Source organism: Emys orbicularis, chromosome 20 (assembly GCF_028017835.1).
Source record: "Emys orbicularis isolate rEmyOrb1 chromosome 20, rEmyOrb1.hap1, whole genome shotgun sequence".
NCBI classification, from domain to species: Eukaryota; Metazoa; Chordata; order Testudines; family Emydidae; genus Emys; species Emys orbicularis.
In genome coordinates, this window is record NC_088702.1 from 1,578,377 (window position 1) to 1,591,918 (window position 13,542).

At 65.8% G+C, this 13,542-nt stretch overlaps 1 protein-coding gene across 1 annotated transcript in view; it reads right to left on the reverse strand.

Moving 5' to 3' along the window:
* Nucleotides 1-3,862: 3,862 nt before the first annotated feature.
* The window catches only part of INTS3 (integrator complex subunit 3), a 66,215-nt gene continuing 56,535 nt past the window's right edge, over nt 3,863-13,542 (reverse strand). The window contains exons 26-30 of the mRNA XM_065420141.1: nt 10,729-10,896; nt 6,111-6,211; nt 5,474-5,546; nt 4,919-5,075; nt 3,863-3,940 (exon numbers count right to left, since the gene is read on the reverse strand). Of these exons, the coding sequence (XP_065276213.1) occupies nt 3,863-3,940; nt 4,919-5,075; nt 5,474-5,546; nt 6,111-6,211; nt 10,729-10,896 (577 nt within the window). The remainder of the gene's footprint in view (nt 3,941-4,918; nt 5,076-5,473; nt 5,547-6,110; nt 6,212-10,728; nt 10,897-13,542) is intronic.

The following is a 13,542-nucleotide window of genomic DNA, read 5'->3' on the forward strand; positions in this document are numbered from 1 at the left end:
CCTCCCCCCAGTTGCTTTAGCATCCCTCAGTGTTTGGCTGGGCAGGGAGGGGACACGGCCCCCAGCTCTCACACCGAGCGGAGAAGAGCCCGAACTGGCAGAGCCGGGGGCCAGCCGTGCTGCGCCGTGTTGGCTACAACAAGGAAATGTTGGGCAAAGCTGTTGCCCCATCCTGCCCTGGCCTGAGAAGTGGGGCTGGGGCTGGGCCCGGGCCCGGCCCCGCTGCAGGGAGGGGGCTGTTCCAGGTCCAGGCTCCTTACAGCGCCTCCTACGGCGAAGAAGTCCTGGATCCCCAGTTTTGGCCCAGAGCTAGAAGACTCTGTGAGCAGCCAAACCCAGCCGGGCCACAGAGCAGCGGGTAGCGCAGGCTGGCTGTGGAGGAGGGCTCCGCGGGAGCTGGGGGCACATGGGAGTCCGGCTGTCAGCGACCCAGGCTGCAAAGCCCAAGCGCACGATCTGAGCAGGGGGAGGCGGCCCCAGCCCGGGCCTGCAGCGGGACAAAGCAGCCCCAGGGAGCAGTGCCGTGTCTGGTGTCTGAGCTCCTCGGGGCCGGGACTGTCTTTGACTGCCTGGGCGGCGCCCGGCGCCACGGGCCCTTATCTCACCCCGGCTCCAGGCCAGCGTCAAGCAAGGCCCAGCGAGATGCTGGTCATACCCCCCGCCCCTGCAGTGCAGGCTGGGCTGACCTGAACCCTGGCCAAGTCACTGCCCCGCTCCGGGCCGCCCGCGCCCAGCCCGAGCTGGGGGCAAACAGCCCTTGCACCATCGCCGGCTCCTCGGCCAGGCCTACGCCCAGCCCTGCGAGTCAGCGGAAAGCGGGGAACGTTTCCCCAGCTCACGCCCAGCCGGCCTGGGGGCTCCGTTCGGCTCAGGGCAAAGCGCAGGGTTCCCACAGCTTTTCCTAACCGGAGCCACGTGAAAAATCTCTGGTCGGCTGCAGCGAGCTGCCCACGCCTGGGAGCGCAGACCTGACTCAGTGGTGCCGGGCTGGGCTCTGCCTCGTGGATTGGGGTGGCCAAGTAGCCCCTGTGGGAACCGGAGGGGTCACGGCGAGGGCACAGCGCCAGGCGCACGCTGGGTTAGCTGTAGCAAGGCCCTGCACACCCGGCCACCCTCGGCCCCGGGCTGTGCGGTGCGCCCGCGTTCGGCCTGCTGACGCGTCTACGCCTCGCCTCTCCCAGTTGGTTTCAAGCAGCTTTTGCAGCCCCTCCCCAAGGCAGACGCTGTGCAAAGAGGGCCATGGCCGCCCCCCCGTCCCTGCCCTCAGTCTGCCCGGGTCTAAGCTCCCGCCCTTTGAAGCTCGGATACCCGGGTGGACTTGGCAGGGAGGAGGGGGCTGGGAAGGTGAAAAATCCCTTTGCCTTTCTACGTGGGGCCGACAAGCCGCAGCTCGTTCCCTCCTTGGCGGGCGGGGGAGCTTCGGAGCAGGGCTGAGCAGGAGAAGGCAGCGCAGGGGGTTTTCCTGCCGCGTTCCCAACATCTGCTGCTCGAAGGAGAAACACACGTGGGGCGGGCGCCAGGATTGCTGTGGCTTGGAGCTGAAACCAGAAGAAATAGGGGAAAGGTTAGGCGGCTTCCACCGCTGGAAACAGCGCCGAGCCAGCAGCAGCCCACGCTGGAGCAGCCTGGGCTGCCAGGGAGCCTGGGCCGGGCCCTGATGTCAAGAGCTGCGAGCGGGCAGCCGCTTTAGGACGGGGCTGCACCAGGCCCCACAGGCCTAAGAACCGCCCCAGAACAGCCCAGTTGTGTTCCCTCCCTGCCCCACGGCCCCGCTTCCCCCCATGGCCGGGGCAGTCCCTGCCCAGCCCGCACCGGGAAGGGGCTGGCTTGTCCTGGGCAGGGAGTTTGGCACATTCTTCCCCTTGGCAGCCCATGCACTTAGTGACGGCAGGGCTAACAACAGGGCTATGGCCAGGGGCCCGAGGAACGTGCTGGGGGCACCACAGGGGCCTGCCACGTCGAAACCCACCACACAGCAAGGAAGCGGCAATACAGGCCGGCCTCCACGCAGTGCAGTGCCCGCCGAGGGGCCTCCACAGGGAGCTCTGCCCTGGCCGATCCTGGCCCCATTTCTACACCGCGTGCCGCTGCAGCAGCTTGTCCCCCGTGCATTTCAAACCCCGGCAGCAGGGTCAGGGGTTAGAGCAGGACACTGGGAGCTAGGACCCCTGGGTTCTCTCCCTGGCTCTGGGAGGGGAGTGGGGTCTAGTGGCTAGAGCGGGGGGGGGGGGGGGGGCTGGGAGCCAGGACTCCTGGGTTCTATCCCTGGCTCTGGGAGGGGAGTGGGGTCTAGTGGTTAGAGCGGGGGGGACGACTGGGAGCCAGGACTCCTGGGTTCTCTCCCTGGCTCTGGGAGGGGAGTGGGGTCTAGTGGTTAGAGCGGGGGGGGGGGCAGGACCCCTGGGTTCTATCCCGGCTCTGGTTGGGGAGTGGGGTCTAGTGGTTAGAGCAGGGGGGGCCGGGAGCCAGGATTCCTGGGTTCTCTCCCCGGCTCTGGGAGGGGAGTGGGGTCTAGTGGTTAGTGCAGGGGGCTGGGAGCCAGGATGACTGTTTTGGTCCCAGCTCTGGCACGGTCTCTCTCCGTGACGTTGGGCAAGTCTCCTCAAGCTGCCTGGGCCTCCGTGTGTTTCCGGGCACAGACAATACTCGCCTGGTCCCAGGGGCCGGGTCTGCAAGGCAGCAGGAAGCGGCTCGGGGGCCAGCTGCTCTGTGTGTGTGTGTGGGGGGGGGGGTGGGCTGACCACAGGAACCACCAAAGCTTTGGGGGGCAGAAAAGAGCCGTTCACTTGAACGCCCGGCCAATGGGGTCTCCCCAGGCCCAGCCAGAGGCAGACGATGCCCGTCCCTGCGCCAGCCACTCTGCCTCGCCCACGGGCACAAACCATCAGGCACTTTGTACAAAACGTTGGACAGTTTTATTGTAGTTTTAAAAACACTTTAAAAGGCGAATCTCTGTGGGGAAGAGCTTTGACTCTCCAGCCTCGCCGGGCTGCCCGCCTGTGAACAGTTCTGCCAAGCAGGTGTCTTCAGCACCGGTGCGGCCCGTTCTGCTCCTCCTCCCAGCTTGGGGGGCTTGGCTCGCAGGGAAGAGATTGGGGGGCAGTGGCTGCTCATGGGGTTTGGCTCTTTTCGGACTCCCAGCCCCAGCTCGTCCTGCTAGCAGCGAATGGGCTCCGCCCCGCTGGCTGGGCTTTCCTGGGCAGTGCCCGCTCTGCGGCAGAAGCTAGAGGCTGTTGCGGGGCCAAGGCTCTGGATTGTGGTGAAAATCGCAGGTGGGAACTGAGCCAGCACGGCCAGGGAATGGTGGGCAGGTGCCCCAGGCCGTTGGCTGCCCTGGCACAGGTAAGCCTGGGGTCCCCTCCTGGAAGCGTCTCGGAGCAGCAAGCCAGTTCTCACTATTTATTTACATTTCTTATATGAAAATAGGAGGCCTTTGCTCTGCAGCCTGTCTGGTTTCCTGTCCAGCCCCTGGCACGCAGGGGCCTGGCATGCCTGCTGCTGCAGTTGCCCCGGCTGCCCCCTCTCCCGGGGACTCAGGGCCATGCCCCTTGGCCTGGCACCCAGAGGCCACGGTAAGAGGCGCTTGCTCCAGCCGGTCACCCCACAATTCCGTTAGAAAGGGACGTCAGCCCGGTGGGGCCGGGGTGGCAGCGTGGTGCCGCCGGCAGGAGGCTGCAGTCACGTGGTGGGTGCAGCCACAGACAGACAGCGTGCGCCTCGCTCACTCCCAGCCTGGGGACCGCTTTGCCCAGCTGCTCCACAACCACCGGGGCGGCGGCTGCTGCTTTGCAGGGACTTCCAGAGCCGCTGCTGCCACTTGCCACAGCGGGCCAGGGTGGAGCTGGGCACGGGGCCACGCCCCTCAGTCACTGTCTGAGCCCACGGCGGACGAGCCTTTCCGTTTCCGTTTGGTGGGTTTCGGCTTGGTGTCCTCTTCCTCCTGAAAGGGAGAGCAGGGGGCAGCCGTCACGGGCACTGCCGGGCGGGCAGAGGGGCAGGGCCCGGTGGGGTGGGGATCACGGGCAATGTCGGGAGGCGGGTGGGGGCAGCAGGGCCCGGTTGGGGGCTGTCGGCTGTCATGGACACTGCCGGGTGGGCAGAGGGCCAGGGCCTGGTGGGGTGGGGATCATGGGCAATGTCGGGAGGCGGGTGGGGGCGGCAGGGCCCGGTTGGGGGCTGTCGGCTGTCATGGACACTGCCGGGCGGGCAGAGGGCCAGGGCCTGGTGGGGTGGGGATCACTGGCAATGTCAGAGGGGATGGGGTGGGGACGGCAGGGCCCGGTTGGGGGTTGGCGGCTGTCATGGGCACTGCCGGGCGGGCAGAGGGCCAGGGCCCGGTGGGGTGGGGATCATGGGCAATGTCGGGAGGCGGGTGGGGGCGGCAGGGCCCGGTTGGGGGTTGGCGGCTGTCATGGACACTGCCGGGCGGGCAGAGGGCCAGGGCCTGGTGGGGTGGGGATCATTGGCAATGTCAGAGGGGATGGGGTGGGGACGGCAGGGCCCGGTTGGGGGTTGGCGGCTGTCATGGACACTGCTGGGCGGGCAGAGGGCCAGGGCCCGGTGGGGGTGGCCCTCCGCGGGTGCTGCCGGTGAGGCTGGGGTCAGTGGGATCCTTGCCTCATTGCGCAGGGCTGTGGCAGAACCGTGTGGCCAGCATGGCTGTGTCCAGAAGCAGCCCCCGGAGCTGGCATGGCTGAGGGCCCCGCCAGAGGAAGAAGGTACAGGGCGGCAGGAGCCCCCTATCCAGGGGAAGGAGCCGGGAAGAGCACGGGAACCCCGCTGAGAGCGCTGCAGCCCTGCCTTGAAGCCCAGTGGGGTGAGGGCTCCCGGACGTGGCCAGACGTCCCTCGCTCCGTGGCCGGGACCCCGTGTGGTGCCACGCCCTAGCTCTCCGAGGGCCCCTAGGGGTGGCACTCACCGAGGCACTGCTGGAGGCAGACTCCTCCTCGTTGTTGGCTGGCTGGGCGGCGTTCTTCCGGCTGCGGGGGCTGGACAGCGCGGCCTTCCGGCGGCTCTTCGGGGGCTTGCTGGAGGAGTCCTCATACTCCTCTGCCAGGGAGAAGAGGTCGCTGAACCTGGACCGAGAGCAAGCAGGGTGCGGTCAGGTTCTGGGCACCCCCAGCCCCACCCCTCCCCAAGTCTGCTCAGCCCCCCATGGGCCTGGGCCTCCACCAGCCCAGCTCTGCTCCCTCCTGGCCTGTCACTGCCCCAGCTCTCTGGACACCCACCGTCACCCCCGCCTGCCCTGGGTGACAGGCTATGCGAAGCCCGGTGCGTAGCCCCGGACTGTGTGAAGCCGGGCGCAGGCTGGTTCCTGCCTGGCTGCACGAGGGGGCCTGGGCAGGAACGTCCAGCTCCAAGTTTATTGCTGAACCCCGTGACCCAATGCGCTCCCAGCACACCCCACTGAGCCACCCTGCTTCCCACCCCGGGCCTGGGGGCAGCGAGCGGGTTGTGACGGGGCAGCACTTACTTCATCTTGTGGGCTTCGTCGCAGCTGGCCTGGACGTGCTGCAGCGCCTGCAGGATCGGCGTTTGGCTGAAAACTGGCAGGCAAGGAGAGGAAAGGCCAGTCAGAGCCCTACCCTGCCGGCCCCACTGCTGACCAGTGGCACGGAGCAAGCCCTTCTCCCTGGCTGAGTCCGGAGGGACGTCCCTCGAGCACCGACCGATGGCTGGGTCCCATCTCTGCGCCTCGGCTCCCCACGTGTACAGTGCCGGGTAACTCCGTGGAGGAGGAAGGGGCCAAGCCCCACGGCGCAGAAGCCCAGCCCGGCGGGGGAAGGAAGCATTCTCCAGAGGCCAGAGCCTGGATGTTCTGCCCAGGCCTGTGGAATGCTGGGTCCCTCCCAGTCTCTGCTGACCCGAGCCAGGCTGGGGGGAGAAGGGGAGGGCAGTGCCCCTCCAGCCATGGTGCTAAGAAAGGAGACCCCGCAGCATCCCTGCCCATCACCCCAGCAATGTGTCTGTACAGCACAGAGCACAACAGGGTCCCCGGACCCTGACGGCCACACCCCGTCCCAGGAGCGACCATGCTGCCAACCTGTCGCCAGCCCCCCCGTCTCCCAGCCCTGCCCGAGCCCCCCTCCCGCCGGGCACGGCCCACGTACAGTTCTGTTTGGTGTTGGTCAGGTTGAGCCGGAGGTTGTCCAGGTGCTCCAGGATCTGTTCTAGCGTCAGCTGGGCCAGTTTGCTACTTGAGCTGCGCAAGCTGAGGACAGGGCGAGGGAGGCAGAGTTAGTCCCTGGGGGGCCCCGGAGCCACCCACTGTCCCAGAGCACCGCGGGGATCCCCCCTCTGCCCGGCGTTTGTAGCTGGGGCCCCCCCATTGCCAGGAAGAGGACAGGCCATGGCAGAGCAAGCCCCCGGGGGCAGGCGTAGGGCCCCGCCCCACCCTCTTGGGGGACACCAGGCTGCTCCCTGGTCGCTCAGATCCCGGGCGCTGCAGAAGCCCCAAGGCAGGGGGGAGGCGGGCTCAGCACCTGGCATGAGATCGAGCCCAGGGCTTGGCCTGTGAAGCTGGGGCGCCCGGAGGCTCTTCTGATCCAAAACCTTGTGCATCCCCAGAGGCTGCTCCATGCCAGGCCACTCCAGCCAGCACGCCTGGAACGAATCCTACGCCTGGCTGCAGGGAACGCGATGTCCTCGCAGTGCCAGCGCCGGGCATCAGCCGCGGGGGGCAGCTGGCTGGCGAGCTCGTTAGCTGGGATTAGAACGGCCGACTTATTGGGCCCGGAAAAAATAATGAAAAGAGCCCTGGTGTTCGCCTATCAAATGCTGCTAATTAACGAGGGGAAATCGAACCGAGCGGATGGAGCTGGAGATTTCCACAGGAACCGCTCCTCGGGGGGAGGGGAATGGGTTGGGGGGGGGCTGTCTTTTCATTCTGTAGCCGTACAGCCCCTAGCCCAACAGACCCCTGAGCGGGCGGCCTGGAGCCCGTGCTACAGACCCTGAACAAGGCCTGAACGAGGGGAGAGAGCTCTAGGCCGGCCGCTGCGAAACTGGGAGCTTGTATCCCCCGCCCTGCGCCCCGGCCACGCAGCCAGACTCCCAGAGCCGCGCTGCCGGCACCAGCCCAGGGACCGTGCCCGGCACTGCAGGGAGCAGGTCCAGTCAGAGCTCGGCGCTAGGGCCGCTTCAGGACACTAGATGGCCCTTCTGCTCCAGGAAGAGCAGCGCCCGCAGAGCCCTGCAAGGACAGCGGAGGGCACTGTTCTCCCCCAACAGAGCTGGCTTGGGGGGTCGGCTCCGGGGAGCAGGACTGGACAAGGGGCTGTTTCCCCGTCGCCCTGGCCCAGCTGCTCCGGTGGCTGTTGGGGGCTTTCTGCGAGCCAGGCCCCTGGCCAAGCGCCTGCTCTCGGCCTGCCTGGTGTGGGAGGGACCGAGGACTGAATGAGACATGGACACCACGCTCCCATCTCCCCTTGAGTGGGTCCCTCCAGAACCAGCGTGGAGCGGCTGGGGCAGGGCTGGGCCCCCTGGGAACCCTCCCATGGGCGCTGCCAGCCTGCAGCATTTCGGTTAGCCAGGCCCTTTTCTCCAGCGCTGGCGCTTGGGGGACAGGAATCCCCAGAGCTCTTTGCCTGGGACAGAGAACGAAGCCTTTGCCCCTGCCCGAATGGGAAAGGCCAGGCTGGGGCGGGGTCAGGGTCCTGGGTCCCGACCCCATGCCCAGCTCAGTGGGGCTGCAGGACACGGCGGTGACATGTGTCAGTTACACATGCATGCACCACGGCCCCTTCTGCCGCCCTGGGTGAGACGGTGCAGGAGAGGAAACACCGGCACGGCTCAGCAGATGCTGCCGGCAAGCCCAGCGAGTGCTGAGACACGGGCATGGGAGAGGCAGCTGCAGGGCCCAGCGCCCCCTGCGTTCTGTGGGGAGTGTGGGCCAGTGCAGGCTGCTGCCAATGCGGATGAGCCTCGTCCCATCCTCATCTGGAGCATTTCACCGGATTGCCATCCTCAGACTGCAGAGCATCCCCCTAGAGCCCACTCCCTCCACCTCAGCCCTGACATGCCCCCCCAGCACCAGCCCCGATACTCCCAACCCCACCTGTGCACCTCAGCCCTGACCTGCAGCACCCCCAGACAGTCCAGGCTCAGGCACAGAATTCATCTCCACCACGTGGTTGTTTTTGGCGACAACAAATATTCTCAAAGGACCGAGATCAACCAGCTCATTCCACCCACACCTGCACTAGGCAACCTGAACCATGGTGTCCGGCAGCGCCAGCCTGGTGCGTTCACTCCCTGCAGCAGCGCCAGGCCCCTCAACCCCGAGGGTGGCCTCTTGCCAGGGTTACCCTGTGCAGGGAGCGTGGGCTACTGCCTTCCTCTCTGCTCCCTGGCTGAGGACTCTGCTAGAGCGTTGCAGCGAGGGGAGGTCTCACAGGGCATTTGCAAAGCATCAGTCTCTCTCTGGAGCGCCCATGGGGCCTGCATGCCCCCGGGATGCTCTGAGCACAAGCTGGGCTCGCCCTGAGCCAGCCCAGGAGAGCCCCACACCACGGGGCGCTGCATGGGACCAGCCAGGCTGAGAAAACCTGTGTGAGCACAGACACCGAGAGCTGGGCCCAAGTCACTCTGGGGTTTGGGGTGGGAGGAGGAAGGGGCTGGTATTCCTTGTTCACTTCCCGTCCTAAACCATTGTGCACTTTTCAACCGCTGCCATGTTCCACCCACGAGGCTGCTGCATTCCTTTGGAGGACAAGTGACCCCTGTTGGCTAGTGAATGCTGGGGAACGACAGGTGCTGGAGAACGCTGAGCTCCGGCCCAGCCTGCGACACCGCGAACGTGAGCTGAATGCTCTCCCCCAAACGAGGCGGGTAACGAGTTCAGGATAAAAGGCCCTGCAGCCTTCTGGGCGTCGGCTGCGCATCGGCTCAGCTGGGGGCAGGCGCGACATGCAGCGGCCACGGGACAAGCCTTGGAGAGCGGCAGCTGAGCCCGCGCTGGCTTCAGGACACTGTGACTGCACAAGGCCTGGCACCTCTAGTCTAATCCCTCACCGGGGCAGGGGCGCCAGCTCTCTTGTTGCCCACCAAAGGGGTCCTGCCGGGCCTGTGGTGGGCCAGGCCTGCCCAGGATGCGGATACAGGCGAGCAGCCCCCGGGGGACTGAATGAGGGAGGGAGGCTTGGGAGCCCCTGGATGTGGGGCTGGGTCACACAGGAGCTTGAGGCAGGCTCTCCCCCCACATGGGCACAGAGCCGCTCCTGGAGGGGGCTGTTCTGTGACAGAGGAATCCAATGAGAACCAAGGGGTCGTTCTGCCCCGGAAGAGAACCCCCGAGTGGCTGCAGGGAAGGACAGCAGCGGGAGGCAGGACGGTACCTCACAGCCCCACCTGCCCGGAGGTGCTGGGGGGGGGGGGGGGAGAGTTACTCCTGAGCGCACCAGCCAATGGTTTGCTGTAAATACTTGCCTGGATTTTAGTTATTAGTTACCACGGCCGCGCTCCGCCTCGCCTGGATGACGGGAGAGAGCGGTGGAGGTGGCTGGGGATGTGTGCGGGCAGGGCCGGAGGGCCTGGCCTGGCCAATGGGCCCTCGGCAGCATTACAGCTCCAGGAGAGCCATGTGGGGAAGGAATTTCAATGCCTCTGAAGTTAGACGGATGCGGGAGGTGAAGCTCAGTGCTGGCTGAGGGAGTGTTAAGTGAGGGCCAGGTTCTTTGGGTCCGTGTGCCCAGCGCTGCCTCTTCCCCGTCGGGTCAGGGACTCTGGCCACGTCCCCACTGTGCAGTAAGCCTGGGAATGCAGAGCCCGGGCAGTGGAGACGGCCTGGAAAGGAAGCTGCAGGACCAGCGTCTGCTCTCCTAGAGGGAAGGTGGAGGCAGGTCCTGGGGCCCTGGCACGCCGGGAGGGTGTAGGGAGGGGATTCCCACGGCTTGCCTTCGCTCTCGGACGACGACGTGGCTGGCTGAGCTCTGAGCTCAGACTCCCCTGGAAGGCAGGGCAGAGGCTCGGCCCTACTAGGTTCACACAAACTGCTTCCTGAGCTGCGACTGCAGGGGGTGTTGGTGCAGCCTGTGCTTCGGCTTGCTCCCCCGGCCGGCCCAGGCCTTTGCTCTCCCCGCTCCAGCCAGCTCAGGGACGCAGCCGCTTGTCGCTGAATCTCAGACACGCTTGAGGGCTCTTGTGCTTGTGACGCGTGTCCTGACCCACTTCACCCAGCACTCCCGCTCTCCTGCAGAGCCAGCATGGGCAAGGCCGGCCAGCCTGGCTGAAGGGCCGGTGGAGAGGGGCCGTCCTTGCAGCGATCTACGCTAACGGCAGCTCAGAGACTGCCCTTGGCTGCAGGGCAGGCGGGAGGAGAGGGGTTTCCTAGACGGGCGTACTGGGGCTCTGGGCGCTGAGACAAAGGGCAGAGCAAGTCTGGGAGAAGGGAAACCCTGCAGCCCTCCGGTCCCTCCATACCAGCAGAGTGTCCCCGCGCTCCAGGAACGATTCGAGCGATGCCCCATGGGCGCTGCAAGCTGCCAACAGGAGCTGAACAGCGGCAGGCAGCCTCCCAGCCAGCACTGCGCCCGTAGCAGCAACAAGCGCAGCATGCCCCCGACTGCTGTCCCGTAGCCGGACAGGCCCTTTAAACATGGGCACACGCCCTGCCCATGCCGCTGGGACGTCTCCTTACCCAAAGCAAGCCTCCGCCTCCACCTGCCCAGGCCACAGGCGCCCTGAGGAGGAAGCCGCGGGAGAAGAGGGCCCCCCCCCCCCACCCCTCACCTCTGGCGTTTCCGCGGCAGGCTGTTGTTCTTGATCAGCAGGGACTTGATGTGCTCGGCCAGCAGGTCGTCGTGTTTGATGCACCAGTGCCGCAGGATGCTGGTGGTGAACTGGTCGTCCGGATGGCAGGGCCGGCTCAGCACCATCTTCACCATTTCCTCGCTGGGCCTGCCGCGGGAAGGGAAAGGGGAGTGAAGGGAAAAGCCTCGCCACATCCAATCCCACCGCTGCCGCCAGGAGTGAGGCGCGGCAGGCGGCCCATCAACGGAGCACTAACCCCGACTGTTGCTAGTTCCCTGGCCAGAGACAGGATTCGGCAGAACCCGTGGCGTGGCCCTCTGGCTCCGAGGTCCCAGGCTTGCAGGTGACGGGGCTCCCTGCTCAGCTCTGGCTCCAGGACCTCCAGCGGGGCGGGGACCAGGTGCAAAGGTGCATGGCAGGGAGCTCATCCAGCCCTTTCCCCGGAGATACGGACGAGCCCGGCCCCCATGGAGCAGCCTGGCACTTCCCCAGAGTCCCTGCGCCAGCATCGGCCTCGCTGCAACATGCTCTCCGCCCTCCCGCTGCCGCTCCTGCGCATTCTGGCACCGCTGGGCTGGGCTAATACAATTGAGAGCTGGGATTAGATTAGCCAGCTCCAAGTGCGGCATTAATGAATAGAAATAAAGTGCTCTTCACCCAGCCACGGGAGGTGAGCAGAGCAGGCAGACGCGGTACCGAGCCGCAGAGATCAGTGTCCAGGCCGGGCTCCTACTGCGCCGTGTGGGAGGCAGACGACAAGGGCGGCTCTCTGGCTTTGAGAGGGGCCCGGTGACAGAAACGGCCCAGCAGAGCTCAGGCTGAGCAGGGCCGGGCCAGCACTGGCATGGGAGGCCTGGGGGAACGTCAGCGCTGCTGGTGCCTCGGGTGGTGCTTTTCCGGAGCGTCTGGCTGCCGGTGGGGTGGCTTTGGAGGAGGCATTCACTGAGTTAATCACTAAGAATCCTAGGGCTCTTTGGTAAGAGTCCTGGCAAATTTCAACTCTAGGAATTACCTCACAGCTGCCTCCTTCCTCCCCAGAGGTGGCTGCCTTGCAGTGTTTTGGGATGAGACGTGCTAGAGGGGACGGTGCTGTTCTGCATTTTGCTCAGTGGACGTCTCCCGCCCAGTGGAACCTGTCTGGGCACCCCCCGGGTCGGAGTCCCACAGCTAGCCGGCGTACTGCGCCTCCCCTAGCTGGCCGGCGTCAGGGAGTTTCTGCCACCGCTTGTCATTTCCAGCGAGCCGTTCTGATCCAGCACGTTGGCACAGCCCCCCCGCTGAGAACGGTGCCCACCTGCTCACTCCCGGCCAGGCTGGGGAGTAAGCAACATGGCCTTTCACAGGACGGTGTCATTCAGCCTCTCAACTTCTGGCAGGGAGGAAATTACCACTGCCCCCATTTTACAGATGAGCAAACGGAGGTGTGGGGCAAAGTGACTGTCTAGGGTCACACCGCGGATCAGCTCTGAGCCAGGAGTTGACTCCAGGCCCCCTGCTCAGCGCCAGCCGTGCTCAGTGCCAGCCGTGCCGTGCCTTGTCCTCAGCCCTCCAGAAGAGATGCTGGGGGCAGGATGAGCCCTACCAGGCAGCCTGTCTGGTGCCAAGTAGGTGTCAGCCCCAGTGTGACAGGAAGGGAGGAGACTGGTCCTGTCTGGCGGAGGCCAGGCCGCTGACCAAGCCAAACTTCCGACCTTCGCTGCAGGCCCCTGCTCAGGTGATGATAGCATGGCAGGAACCCCTAACCCCCAGCCCCACTCTGTGGGCACAGCGCAGGTAACCTTGGCGCCCCTTCCCTTTGGAGAGCGCCTCTCCCCAGTCCCGCCCGAGTCTCCAAGACCCGTCAAGCTGCCGCAGGACCAAAGGGCAGGGAGCGGGCAGCGGGGCTGACACTCCGGTCAGGTCAGTCCCACGTGAAGCAAGGATCACTAGTAATACCCGAGAGCCCAAGGAGTGGCCAGTGGCTTTCGCACCGCCCGTCCAGGTCCTGCGGTGTTAGCACCGTGCCAGCTGCACAGGACATTGAAAGCCGTCTCGGGGGGAAGCGTCCCTGGAGAAGCAGGCGAGAGGAATGCAGCCAGTGATAATGCTTCCCCCGGGCTGGGCAGAACCACATTGCCAATTACTGCTGAGCAAGGGGGAGGGGACGCAGCCCGGAGAGGGGAGCCTCCGCCCCCAGATAAAACTGCTGTTGCCTCCACCTCCTCTGTGGCATCCCAGGCCCAAGGTGGTGCTGGCTCCCGAGGTGGGGGCTGGAGCGCTGGACGGGCGTGCATGGCACATGAGAGATGGTTTTAATTCCCCTTCCTAAGCTACCGTATCTGAGCAGGGGCTTACTGAAGGCGGGAGGCGCTCCGAGCTCCCCTAACGCATCAGCAATAATTGCATGGCTGTTTGCCTTCCCACGCAAAGGAGACTGGGGACAAGTGCCAGCTCAAATCCCCGACAAGAGAGAGCCGGGGGTGGAAAGCCCAAGGGACCTTTCAGGAGAGCGGCCCCGCAGCTTGGCCTGGGATCAGTCTCCAAGGGGCAGCCGCATTGCCCTGCCGATTCCCGTCAAGCCCAGCCTGCAGCACCCCTGCTATTCCAGCTCTGTCTATTGCCAGAGCTCTCCCGAGAGACGGACCTGCTGGGAGCCTCTCTGGAGCAGTCCCTGCACATCAGCCATGTGGGCGGGGCTCTGACGGGAAGGAAGGACCGGACCCCCAACCCCAGCTGTGCCCTAGCTCAGGCTTGGCGCTAGCCAGGATACTGGGACACGGTACCTTAGCCCAGTGGCCAGCAACCTCCCCCGTC